The sequence below is a fragment of the Heptranchias perlo genome, chromosome 8 (genome assembly GCF_035084215.1).
Source record: "Heptranchias perlo isolate sHepPer1 chromosome 8, sHepPer1.hap1, whole genome shotgun sequence".
Lineage (NCBI taxonomy): Eukaryota > Metazoa > Chordata > Chondrichthyes > Hexanchiformes > Hexanchidae > Heptranchias > Heptranchias perlo.
The window spans coordinates 11,426,856-11,440,470 of NC_090332.1; the positions used below are offsets into that span (position 1 = coordinate 11,426,856).

At 40.3% G+C, this 13,615-nt stretch overlaps 1 protein-coding gene across 6 annotated transcripts in view; it reads left to right on the forward strand.

Annotated features, from left to right (window-relative positions):
• cep170aa (centrosomal protein 170Aa) overlaps positions 1-13,397 on the forward strand; it is a 116,719-nt gene extending 103,322 nt beyond the window's left edge. For all 6 annotated transcript variants that reach the window (XM_067988662.1, XM_067988656.1, XM_067988660.1 and 3 more), the window contains 2 exons: positions 8,715-8,766; positions 9,703-13,397. In XM_067988662.1, coding sequence (XP_067844763.1) covers positions 8,715-8,766; positions 9,703-9,908 — 258 coding nt within the window. In that variant the 3' untranslated portion in view covers positions 9,909-13,397. The remainder of the gene's footprint in view (positions 1-8,714; positions 8,767-9,702) is intronic.
• The last annotated feature ends 218 nt before the right edge of the window (positions 13,398-13,615 follow it).

Genomic DNA, 13,615 nt, shown 5'->3' on the forward strand with positions numbered 1-13,615 from the left:
TCCGTCCCCCTCCCTCGCTCTCTCTCCCCGTCCCCCTCCCTCGCTCTCTCTCCCCGTCCCCCTCCCTCGCTCTCTCTCCCCGTCCCCCTCCCTCGCTCTCTCTCCCCGTCCCCCTCCCTCGCTCTCTCTCCCCGTCCCCCTCCCTCGCTCTCTCTCCCCGTCCCCCTCCCCTCGCTCTCTCTCCCCGTCCCCCTCCCTCGCTCTCTCTCCCCGTCCCCCTCCCTCGCTCTCTCTCCCCGTCCCCCTCCCTCGCTCTCTCTCCCCGTCCCCCTCCCTCGCCTTTGCACTCTTTTTTCCATCTCTTTTCATTCTTTTGCTCTCTCAATCTTCACTTTTTTCCCCTTTCTCTCTTTCACTTCCCCCACTGCTTTGCTCTTGCTGTCTTTTCTATTCCCTTTTCTTCACAGTTGTATATTGGGATACACATGGTTGAACATAGGCTGGGATCAACAAACAGTGACAGCAGCAAATGTATCGGGAGAGGTAGTGCGGAGATGTATAGGGACTTGCTACTGCACCAGTGATTTTAACACAGTAAGATAGGAACATAGTAAAACCATGTGAAAGTATGATTAATGTTCACAACATTCAAAATCGATTAATAAATTTGATGTGTTACTAGGATACAATTTATTACACACCAAAGGAATATTAAAATATTGTATTAATGTCTGAAATTTTAAATGTATAATTAGTACAATTAAAATATCAACGTAATGTCATACTTAAAGGTACTTGCTTTATTATGTGAACTGAAATCATACCATTATTTATAAGATATGTTCATTACAGCACTCTCATGGGTTATAACAGACTGGAACTCTATACTTTAGAGCTCCATAGTCAGTTATACCATGTACACTTAACATTAGAACACAGCTTACAAATGTAAAACCCACAATTCAGTCAGATTTCTTCTGACAGAACTGTTTCTAGTATATCTGTTCATATTCTTTAATATGAAAAGACTTCACAATACTGTACATTATATGTACATGCTCCATTAAGATAACCATATGCTTGGACAAAATCAGACAGCAGATGGGAGAGTGGACGCCATTTAGCGACGATCTCATAATTGAGGAATTCATAGAACTATAAAATCTTGCAGCACATATAGCCCATATAGCCCATCGTGCCCATGCCGGCTCTTCAAAAGAGCTATCCAATTAGTCCCACTCCCCCGCTCTTTCCCCATAGCCCTACAAATTTTTCCTTTTCATGTATATATCTAATTTCCATTTGAAAGTTACTATTTGACTCTACTTCCACCACCCTTTAGCGCCGAACATTCCAGATCATAACAACTCGCTGTGGAAAAAAATTCACCCAAGAGGCAAAAAAAATAAATTTTATTCATAAAACCTAGATGTAAATCATCAAAAGTATGTATATAAAGTGTTCTATATTAAAAATGCTCTATACCTTTTTGAGTTTCAGAATAAACAGTATAAAGTTAACAGTAAAAGAATCCAAGTTAAAAGCAATAAGGACAGCCACGTACATTTATATATAGCACCTTTCAAGTAACAACATTTTTTTTAAAATTCGTTCATGGGATGTGGGCGTCGCTGGCGAAGCCGGCATTTATTGCCCATCCCTAATTGCCCTTGAGAAGGTGGTGGTGAGAAGGTGCTTTACAGAGGGGAACATTGAGCACTGAGCCAGTGAAATCAGGGTAAAGATGAGGGGGGTTGACCAAAGGTATACTCAAAGATAAGTTTGGAGGAGGTTTTGAAGGTGGGGTGAGAGAAAATGAGGTGAAGCCAGGAAGCAAATTCCAAAGCGGAGGGATGTGATGAAATGAAGGGGAAGAAGAAGGGCAGAGCTCAAAGATATTATACAAAATTAGAAACTGAATTAGACCTGAAAAGGGAAATTCCTTGCCATCAGAACTCATATATTAGTAACTAAATGATCATAGATCCACTGTAATTGTCCTGAAGAATTAAAAAGTCTTGGGTTTTCTCCTTTGTTTTCTTTCCTTTTTTAGGAGATTGCATGATTTGGTGGGGAGGGCATGATTGTGCTGTGCCTGGATTGGGTGGGCCTGGTGGTCTTTTTCCTCCCTTTTTGTATGGTTATTTTACACTGCAAGATGCCTCATACTCATGTGGTAAGGCCCAATCGAATGTTTATCTTAGACTATACAAACATGTATAGTACATGTATGATGAGTGTTCTTTTAGACAATTAAAAGTGGACGATGTGTGGATATTCGCATGAGCCTCCACACACCTTGGGGATTTGCAGCATTCTATTCCTTAAATTTAGAAATCCAGTGCAGAGCAACAATCCTAGATGAAGGAGGTAATCTAAAATAAATCATCACAAGTATCCTAGGAATAGTTAATGAGGGTGAACAGTTTCTCAAGTTGACTTGCTACAAATTCCATTGCATAGAGTAATCAGTACTGCTAGACTCGTGCCAGCTGTGTTGTATCAGACTGAAGCCTTGCAATATCTGTAAACTTTCAACAGCCACAGATGTAAAACAGACAGTGACTTATATTGTTGCGAGGGTCATTGAAAGTTTAATTTTTAAACATTAAGGCAGTGGAATTGAAAAATTGATGCTCTTTAAAAAGTAGTAACTAAGATGTAATACTAAAAAGGATCCTGGAGTTTTCCTTTAATGCTAATTGTGTCGGTCATAATTTATTGCACCATGGGCAGGGATTCTTAACATTGGAACACAGTTTTGTAATGAGATTTAAGGAAGATATTTAATATTATGAACTTTAGGACAAGGTGGTTTCAACATTTATCATTGGGATTTATAAAGTATGCTGTTAGTATTTGGAATTACTTTAATAAATGATGGGTCTGTGGTAATGATTCAATTGTCAAAGTGGGCAAGATAGATTGAATACTTGCTAAGAGGCAGAGTAGTAAGGAAATTAAATGTAACAAAAGCTAGGAAGGGAAAGTTAGTTGGTAGCCTAGGATAATTGCAACCACAAATTGAATTTCTTGTGTTTTAAACTGGCCATTAAGCACTTAGAGGAATGCATCAATACTCATTTTTCAGCTGTCCAAGATATAATTACAACACTTGCTTCACTTGCTTGCTGCTCCACTGCACAAAATGATTTCGTGTAATTTTGGAACAGGAAACCCTGTTAACCAAATCCACATTTCTTGCCAGCAGTTCATATTCAGATTTGTTGAAGTGGATAGCAAGCCAGTAAAACTTTGCATTCTGCAGCATTGTGAGGATATATACATAAATTATTGGTATAGTCAATTAGCATTTGTAGAGTGGTTATGATGGTAAACCACATCAATTTCTAAAATTGACAAGCATCTTTCTTTTGTTGTCTCTATTTCCGATTCTAGCCATGCACTATTCACCGTACAAATTTCTTCCCTGAAAGGTGGACAATTGAAACAGTGCAATAGAATGATAAGACCTTACATTTGTCCTCCTGATTCCCCACTTGACATGTTCACAATCTCAATCATACCTTTGGAAATGACTGTGCCAAGCAAAGAAAGAACTTGCATTTATATAGGGCTTTTCACAACCTCAGGATGTCCTAAAGCGCTTTACAGCCAATGAAGTACTTTTTGAAGTGTAATCACTGTTGTAATGTAGGAAATGTGGCAGCCAATTTTGCGCACAGCATGGTCCCACAAACAATGTGATAATGACAAGATCAAGCTGCTGCTTGAGGTATAAACACTGGCCAGGACATCAGGAGAACTCCCCTGCTCTTTGAATAGTGCCGTGGGATTTTTACGTTCACCTGAGAGGGGAGACAGGGCCTCGGTTTAATGTCTCGTCCAAAAGATTGCACCTCCGACAGTGCAGCGCTCCCTCGGTGCTGCACAGAAGCACCAGCCTAGATTATGTGCTGAAGTCTCTGGAGTAGGGTTTGAACTCAACTTTCTGACTCCAACGCGAGAGTGCTACTGCTGAGCCAAGGCTGACACTGAGCAGGTTGTAAGATATACAGGGGTATACTATTGTTAAAAGCACAGGTAGAATTACACAGATTATGAGAAACTATTGTAATATCCACTATATAACAATATGGTTGAATGATTCATGTTTTAATGAGGGAGTTTTGTAGTTCCGATGTGGAATAGTTAAGCAAACTTTGAACCTATTATTGTCATCGAGGAAAGCTGTAGACTGCAGGAAGATATCAATGGACTGGTCAGATGGGCAGAAAAGTGGTAAATGGAGTTCAGTCCGGAGAAGTGTGAGGTAATGCATTTGGGGAGAGCAAACAAGGCAAGGGAATACACAATAAATGGGAGGATACTGAGAGGTGTAGAGGAAGTGAGGGACCTTGGAGTGCATGTCCACAGATCCCTGAAGGTAGCAGGACAGGTAGATAAGGTGGTTAAGAAGGCATATATGGAATGCTTTCCGTTATTAGCTGAGGCATACACTATTAAAGCAGGGATGTTATGCTGGAACTTATAAAACACTAGTTAGGCCATAGCATGAGTACTACGCACGGTTCTGGTCACCACATTACAGGAAGGATGTAGTTGCACTAGAGAGGATGCAGAGGAGATTAACGAGGATGTAGCCAGGACTGGAGAATTTTAGCTATGATGACAGATTGGATGGGCTGGGGTTGTTTTCCTTGGAACAGAGGAGGCTGAGGGGTGATTTGATTGAGGTGTACAAAATGATGAGGGGCCTAGTTAGAGTGGCTAGGAAGGACCTATTTCCCTTCGCGGAGGGGTCAATAACCTGGAGGCATAGATTTAAAGTGATTGGTAGAAGGATTAGAGTGGAAATTAGGAAAAATCTTTTCACCCAAAGGGTGGTGGGGGTCTGGAACTCTGGCTGAAAGGGTGGTAGAGGCAGAAACCCTCAACTCATTTAAAAAATATCTGTATGTGCACCTGAAGAGCTGTGACCTGCAGGGCTACGGACCAAATGCAGGAAAGTGGGATTAGGCTGGGTGGCTCGTTTCTCAGCTGGTGCGGAAACAATGGGCTGAATGGCCTCCTTCTGTTTTCTATGATTCTTCTATGATCTGGTTGACTAAAGTGTCCAATATGGGGACCTCGTGGAAAACTGTATCTGTATCTTGTGCAGTTGAAATTTCCTTGTCCTTCCAAAGGAATCTGATTATCTGTTTATCTGATTCAGTAAAGACAGATCTAGGGATTTTGATTGGGAGCATTTGGAATATATATAAGAGCATGTTTAGAATGATCATTTAACAGGGAATGCATTTGTTATGCTGAGTGATACTGTATGTCTACTGTACCATCTTTTTTCATCTAGTTTATTTTTTGCCCTGAGAGGAGCTCTAAATCTTTTAATGCACGTGATGTGGTTGTAGGAGTGAAGCAGTTGGTGATTAACTATAAATAAGGGGCTTGAATAGATGTGCGTGATCCACTTTCCTTTTTGCCTAACCTTTAAGTAGGCCATTTCACTTTGTTGAATGCTTTTTCTACAACAAGGATAGTACAAGGGCTGAGTTGCCTGGTGCTGGCTGTTGAGAAGTTGTACATTGCCTACTTGTGATAGACAAAATCCACTTGGTCTTTGTGCACCAGGTTGGGAGTGAAATACTGCGGACAAGGTGCCAGGATTTAACAAGGAGATTGGTCCGTTGGAAACAGTTTGATTTGGGCTTGCCTTTCTTGTGGATGAGCGATATGTTTACATTTTGCCCTATATGCTCAAGAGTGTCCTATTGGTATTTTAGTGTATGCTTGGCTGACAGTGTGGGTTCAGACTTGTATAGATTGCTTTAAATTTCCATAAATTCCAACTTGGAGGATAGAACGATCTTTGCCATAGTGTAAAATATTGCTGGCATACTCACATCTCCAAAGCAGTAATTAAAGAGGCCTGGATTCTATGTGCTCACATTCAGTTAATTACATAAAGTTCAGAAAATGCTTTATTTTCAAAAACTTTATTCAACTTTTGTAAGTATAAGTTAAAATTTCCCAACAATCTGCTACTTGTGCTAATATATTTCAAAAGTTGGAAGCACTGTTGGTTACCCGATTTCAGTTCTCTTCCATCTCGCCAATATGGGAGCACCGCATCGCCTCAAACTTGGTAGCCAAGTGTAATTTTTTTACACTTGAATGTTGACATGGTATCAGAATTGAAGCGAGGGCAGGGAAAAGAATTGGCTTGATCATTCAGGCTGTTGCTACTTTGGTAAACTACTGATCTTATATTTTATTCCCCTTCCCTCTCTGTTAATCTCTTACGTAATGCATCCATTCCCAGCTGGATTAATTTTGGGGACGAGGAAGCCTGTGCTGCTCTAATACCACCTGCTAGAAATTACACTTCTCCTTTAGCAGGACAAAAAAGGAAAATTGTTGATCATATAAAGTTTTATTTAATTAAAAAAAAAAATCATAGAACAAGATCTTGAGGTAAGCTGAAAATGAAGCAGCACATCGGGGTAATTTTAACCAAACTCGCCAGGCAGGAATCCCACAGGATTGGGTAGAGCGACGGTTTTACATCCCGCCCAATGTTACTCTCCACTGACTTCAATGGAGAGTAAAATCGGGCAAGGTGTAAAACCAGTGTTGCACCTGAAATAGTCAGTTTCTCAATGGGAGGATGAGGTTAAAATTGCCACCCATATTTCTAAAGAGCTCTGTGCTTGGATGAGATCCCTCATTAATATCACAATCCTACAGTTAGCTTCATTTTAATAATCCAGTCAATATTGGTCATGTCTGGTCAACACCAAAAATTAATTCTTTTTAATATGGCAGGAATATATAAATCATTAATTTATTGTGAGATTAACTGTGTGCTCTTGTGTATATAAATGCAGTTAGTAATTATGTTTGTAGTATTGTAATAGATTTGGACCTGATTTTTTTTTTTATTCGTTCATGGGATGTGGGCGTCGCTGGCGAGACCGGCATTTATTGCCCATCCCTAATTGCCCTTGAGAAGGTGGTGGTGAGCCGCCGTCTTGTACCACTGCAGTCCATGTGGTGAAGGTTCTCCTACAGTGCTGTTAGAAAGGGAGTTCCAGGATTTTGACCCAACAACGATGAAAGAACAGCGATATATTTCCAAGTCGGGATGGTGTGTGACTTGGAGGGGAACGTGCAAGTGGTGGTGTTTCCATGTACCTGCTGCTCTTGTCCTTCTAGGTGGTAGAGGTCGCGGGTTTGGGAGGTGCTGTCGAAGAAGCCTTGGCGAGTTGCTGCAGTGCATCCTGTGGATGGTACACACTGCAGCCACTGTGCACCGGTGGTGAAGGGAGTGAATGTTTAGGGTGGTGGATGGGATGCCAATCAAGCGGGCTGCTTTGTCCTGGATGGTGTCAAGCTTCTTGAGTGTTGTTGGAGCTGCACTCATCCAGGCAAGTGGAGAGTATTCCTTCACACTCCTGACTTGTGCCTTGTAGATGGCGGAAAGACTTTGGGGAGTCGGGAGGTGAGTCACTCGCCGCAGAATACCCAGCCTCTGACCCGCTCTTGTAGCCGCAGTATTTAAATGGCTGGTCCAGTTAAGTTTCTGGTCAGTGGTGACCCCCAGGTTGTTGATGGGGGATTCGGCGATGGTAATGCCGTTGAATGTCATGGGGAGGTGGTTAGACTCTCTTGTTGGAGATGGTCATTGTCTGGCGCGAATGTTACTTGCCACTTATGAGCCCAAGCCTGGATGTTGTCCAGGTCTTGCTGCATGAGGGCTCGGACTGCTTCATTATTTGAGGGGTTGCGAATGGAACTAAACACTGTGCAATCATCTGCGAACATCCCCATTTCTGACCTTTATGATGGAGGGAAGGTCATTGATGAAGCAGCTGAAGATGGTTGGGCCTTGGACAATGCCCTGGGGCTGAGATGATTGGCCTCCAACAACCACTACCATCTTCCTTTGTGCTAGGTATGACTCCAGCCACTGGAGAGTTTTCCCCGATTCCCATTGACTTCAATTTTACGAGAGCTCCTTGGTGCCACACTCTGTCAAATGCTGCCTTGATGTCAAGGGCAGTCACTCTCACCTCACCTCTGGAAATCAGCTCTTTTGTCCATGTTTGGACCAAGGCTGTAATGAGGTCTGGAGCCGAGTGGTCCTGGCGGAACCCAAAGTGAGCATCGGTGAGCAGGTTATTGGTGAGTAAGTGCCGCTTGATAGCACTGTCAACGACACCTTCCATCACTTTGCTGATGATTGAGAGTAGACTGATGGGGCGGTAATTGGCCGGATTAGATTTGTCCTGCTTTTTGTGGGCAGGACATACCTGGGCAATTTTCCACATGGTCGGGTAGATGCCAGTGTTGTAGCTGTACTGGAACAGCTTGGCTAGAGGCGCAGCTAGTTCTGGAGCACAAGTCTTCAACTATAACCTCTAAAGAGTTACTTTCCTGCCCTTATAACAGGAATGCCTAGCCAGGGCTTAGGGAAGGTGAGCTTGGCAGTCCCATACTTACAATATCTGAAAATGATTCCTATAACTGAATCTCGAGTCATTTTTAGCACTGAATTTCTATTCAGACCTTCTGTGAACTCCAGCTGTACACTTTGAATTAATATTTAATTCCCTCTTGCTTGTTTTCAGTAAAGTGTTAAGCCTTTTTCTTAGCATTCTTTTGGAAAAGATTGCAGTGTTCAGTCTTGCAACTTATCAGCAATTAGTGTTCTGTGGCCTGAATTAATATGGTTAATATATTAACTTTGTATCTGAAGTTTCACCTGCTTGTTCTGAAGACAAGAATTACACTTATTAATCTTTTTTTTAAAGGAGATTTCATCGATCCTGCAGGAGTTGAAAAAGGTAGAGAAACAACTCCAAGGTGATTGCCATTTCACTGTTTTGAATTCTTGCCATCTGGTGTTTAACTGGCCTTCTGCCAAGTACTATTTCTGACCAGACTCTTGTTCGACATAATTTAGAAATGGTAGAATTATATTACCTCTAATATTAACTATGTTTTATATTCCTTGTGGTTGTCTTAGTCCAAAAAAGCAAGCTAAATGATCTTCACATTACACAGAGCCTGGTGAAACGTAACCGTTGGAGTGCAGGCAGGTCTAGGAAATTCCAGTTTCCAGGCCATTTTTTTTTTAGGTTTTCAGGCCATTCACTGTTACTGGAACAAAACCTTAATATTACAGAAATAAAGCTACTTGAGTTCTAGTTTTATTATTGTAGTATTAACCATATACTGTACAACTAAAATAAACACTTGAAAAGTAAACACTTCACTTCTATTCTCCCTGTTTCTTTCTCTTCCTCTTTTTCTAATATAATTTAAACTTCTACTCTATTTCTGATGTACCTTATTCTAACTGTATATTTTACCTAATTTTAAAAATTCCCGTTTTCCTCTGCCTCTGATTTGACTGAAAATCAGTTCCAAAGACCTTCTTTCCCCAGTCATATCGAGCACTTTAAGTCTAAGGATTGACATAGTTACGTCACTACTGTGTCAAGCCTTTGAAATAACCTCTTCAGTCTATAAAATGTTCCCAACCTAAGAAATATCTTAAATGCCTATCTGGACAGATTTTAATGAGACCAGCCAATTTATGGATCTGCTACACTAATAATGTTATGAAAATAGAATGTGCATGTAGAAAATAAATGCTCTCAAGATGAGAATGAGCATTAATTTTATATGAAATACAAATTGAGGAAAAAAAGTAAGAAAAATCTGACCGATTACTTGTTACTTGTAATCCATTGAAATTACTCTTGTTTAACAAATTACTGCCTTTTTCCTTTTTAGCCATCAATGTGATGATTGATCCAGATGGTGCATTGGATTCAGCATGTGGCCTGAAATTAACAAGTTCCAGTTTGCCTGGACAGCCCAAGCACAAGTCCAGTCCAACCCGACGCGCTCTGGTCACATCCACTGACCCTGACTACAGCAACCATTTCAGCCAGTATAGACACAATGGGGAGGACAAAGATAATTCTTTGCATGAGTAACACTGTTTTGTAGTGTCTTTTAAATGGCAGAGCACATACCAGCAGGCACAACATTTTTGATCTGGCCTGTGTTACTGAGAACAGTTTTTGCTTGCCATTTAACTAGCCTTGAGGTATTTTCCTGCTTTTCTCACCACATTACTTTTGCTACAGCTGTTAGCTTTGCATCCATCCAATAATGAAACATTACGGGGGGGCGGTGGGGGGAAGACACATTGTCTGATGTGTGCAGTGAAATGTGAACCACATCGACAGCTACCCTAGCCTTCATGAATCGTCTTCAAAAAGGAATTGGAGAAGCAAATTGGCATTATTATTGATACTGGAAAGAAATACTGTGTTTAAGCACTGTGTAAAATGAACTAATGTATAGGCAATACAAGCTAAGAATAACGAAAAACAAAAACATTGGTGCCAAACTGCTCAGTATATCAGTCAGTTGAACCTCATGTTCTGTTGAATCAAAGAACTGCTGTTTGTTATTTATGTGTGGTTAGTATGTAAACCACAGATTCTGCATAGGATATTGCTTAACTGTACAAAGTAGAAAACATATTCAGCAAGCAATTATTGTAATATTGGAAAAAAAACTGTGCTTTATGCTGTGATCAGAAGTAGGTTGATGACTTGTGATGCTGAAAAGTCCCGTTGAATGCAACATTTTTAGCATTATACATTGCACTATTAGCAGCAAATGTGAGCTAAGGGATGGGAGCATTACATTGGTAATTGATTTTGTTTTATTCTCTTTATCCATCAGATTTAAACAAAATCACAAACCAGCAAAAATTAACAATAGTTGCATTGGCTTTATAGAATTTGACTGAAGGATTACAGATGTGATTTGTCAGTTCTTCAGAGAAATAATTGGGATGCTTTCCATTGTGCTATATTGAGCTGATCAACCTGTCAGAGGACCACTCACAAATCAATGGCTCATAAGTGGTTCACTCCAGCAAAATCTCAGTTACCCAACTCTGGTTGTACAGCATCTAGTTCAACTGTGTGAATTGGTGTATATATTTTAAAAACAAACTTGATTGAGTAAGCAGGCACAGTGAGGCAGCTCACTCTTTCACTTCTCTGGCATAGTTTTGTGTCAAATCCAGACTGATGGGAGGAAAGTCTTTTTTCTTGAGCTAGCTGCATCTATGTGAAATGGGTTTAGGGTATTCTTAACACTGTTCCTTTTGGGCATGAGTCAACAAAATAAAATTGCCCATAATGGGCAGTCCACTCAGAAGACTATAGCACAGATATATTTAAAAAAATCACACTGATTCTGAGGTTGTGATTACAGTGCCCAGCAATGTACTTTAGAGATAACTTTACTCCATATCTGGCAGTGCTATACCAGTTCTGGAAGTGCTTGATGCTGACTTGATGACAAGTGTTCCATTCTCCAGCAGTGATATCCCTCACCTTAATAAGCGCAAAAAAATTCCTTCCTTAGCCCTCCCTGCGTCCCCACACACCCACTCACCACACAATAAAGCAGTAGGAAGAATCTCTCATCCTGCTCCTCTAGGTAAAATGAGCTTGGTTAATTTCAATCCATTACTTAATGGTTGCAAAATCACAGTGCAAAACAGCTTGTTACTCATCTTTACTTTGTAATGTCACTCAGAGAAAAGCCACATAAATGGCTGCTGTGGGAAATGCAAACCAGAATGATGCAAATAGGATGTGTATTTCTGAGGTTGGGTTTAAGGTGCATGGTTGGGAGATAGTAGAGAGAGCTGTACAATATCTTCCCTGAGAGCGTTTCACTAATGTTACTGTGAGCTTGCTGCTAGGGAATATGAGTGTAGGTCCTCTCTCCCTACTTACTTTTTGACTTCTCTAAAAGTCTAGCTGCAATTGGGAAACTTGGCAGCGTGATGGAATCAGATCTGCATCAAACCTCTCTGAGCCATGCGTTCTTGACACTGCAGTGCGCTGCAAACCATCATGTGCCCAGCAGGCTTACTTTTAAATTGTTGTATACCAAATGGCACTGACAGGCTGAATGCTGTATAAATCAGTTTTGGTGCTGAGTCTTGTCCTGAGTACTGGTGATAATTTAATTACGAGAGCTCTCTGGCGTAAGTCACTCTTTTGTGGTACAGAATAGCCTACTTGAGATATTTTGAAGAATGGACCTTTGTATGTACCTGAGTCACTGGTGATACTGCCTTGCTTTGTTACTGAAGGGTCTGAAAACTGTCTGCTTTTTCTACAAAAACTGCCTTTATGGTGTAGCATCAGGGGAAAAGGAATGCTGCATGACCCAGCATCAATTGTGTAGAGATACAGGAGAGATTGTAGAAAGAAAGGAAGTTAAAGAGAGAGAGCAACACCAACCCCATTCCATTTTGGTTTCACACAATATTTGTAAGTGTGGATAATGCAAAGGTGTATTAAAAGTAGTACCTACAGTTCGAATTTCATTTTTTTTATACTAACCTGATCCAAACAATGCTGGAAGGAATAACCCCAGCCACTTTGTTGTTCACAAAATATAGACGTATTTTCCAAGTTGATCGCCAATGGCCTTATATCCAAGCAAGACTATCTTTCTGAGAAATCTTCAATTCATGGATATTAGCTTCTAATAGACTCTGCATCGGTCCATATTATCCTTGTCCACTAACTGGCATTCTAATTCTGAAGCTCTTACTCAAAACTTAGTTGAACAACCAAGCAATAATCAAAGTGTATATTTATGAAGAATGTTTGCATTGACACATCATTTTTCACACAAATTTCTGCTCAATTACAGCACTGTTGTATTATGAGGTGCCTGTGCTAGTGTGAATATGTATATTTCTCAAGTTTAATTTACTATATTCCACAATTTTGACAAGTAAAATTGACCAGGGTATTCTAGCTAATATAAACTAGGTAAGGGTTTACCACAAACCAATCAATGATATGAATTCAGTGACGCAACACACTGTGCAATATTAAGCCAATGCCAGCCCTTGGTAACTAGAAACAGGCATTAGGCTGGCAATGCAGAATTACTCCCAATTTAACTTTAAACACTGTTGGACAAATGCCTTCTGAATATTGCATGGATTGAAAAAAGTGCTTGCTTTTTTTTTTCAAACATTGAGACAGGGATAATGGGATTACCAAATGTTGCCTGTATTTTTTTTCTCCTTCACTCTCTCTCTTTGGCTAGAAGCTATTACAATAGCAAAAGCACAGTTATGCCCCATAGATGGAAAAGTAATGAGACAGTATATACTACAGAGCTTCTCTAGTAAATAGCAGTGAAGTGAGTTTTCCAACTTCTAAACATGCTAGCTAAGCACTTCACTTTCTTGTGTTGATTTTTGTGTTTACACATTTGTGTTGTAATTTGTAATATTGTCTTTGTTTTGCAGTTATATGGTTTTTCTCCTGATTTTGTATGAATACTATTGGCTCTATTTATTTTTATTTGGTTATGTATGTTCATTTGTATTTTTACATTTATAATGTGTTTCAAATAAAGTTTTTTTTCCCAGACCTTTGCCACAGTGAATGTTTGTTACAAAACTAAGGTGCCATCACTGATATTTGATGGATTTGCACACTGTGATATCAGTGTGTGACTTATTGGTGTGATCAAATGCAGGTCTACTTTCCCCCACTCCACTTAGTAGTGTGTCCTTCGTTCTTGAGGATGATGGTGCTAGCAATGAAGGGAGCATAAGATCATGGTAGATGGGTGCATTGAT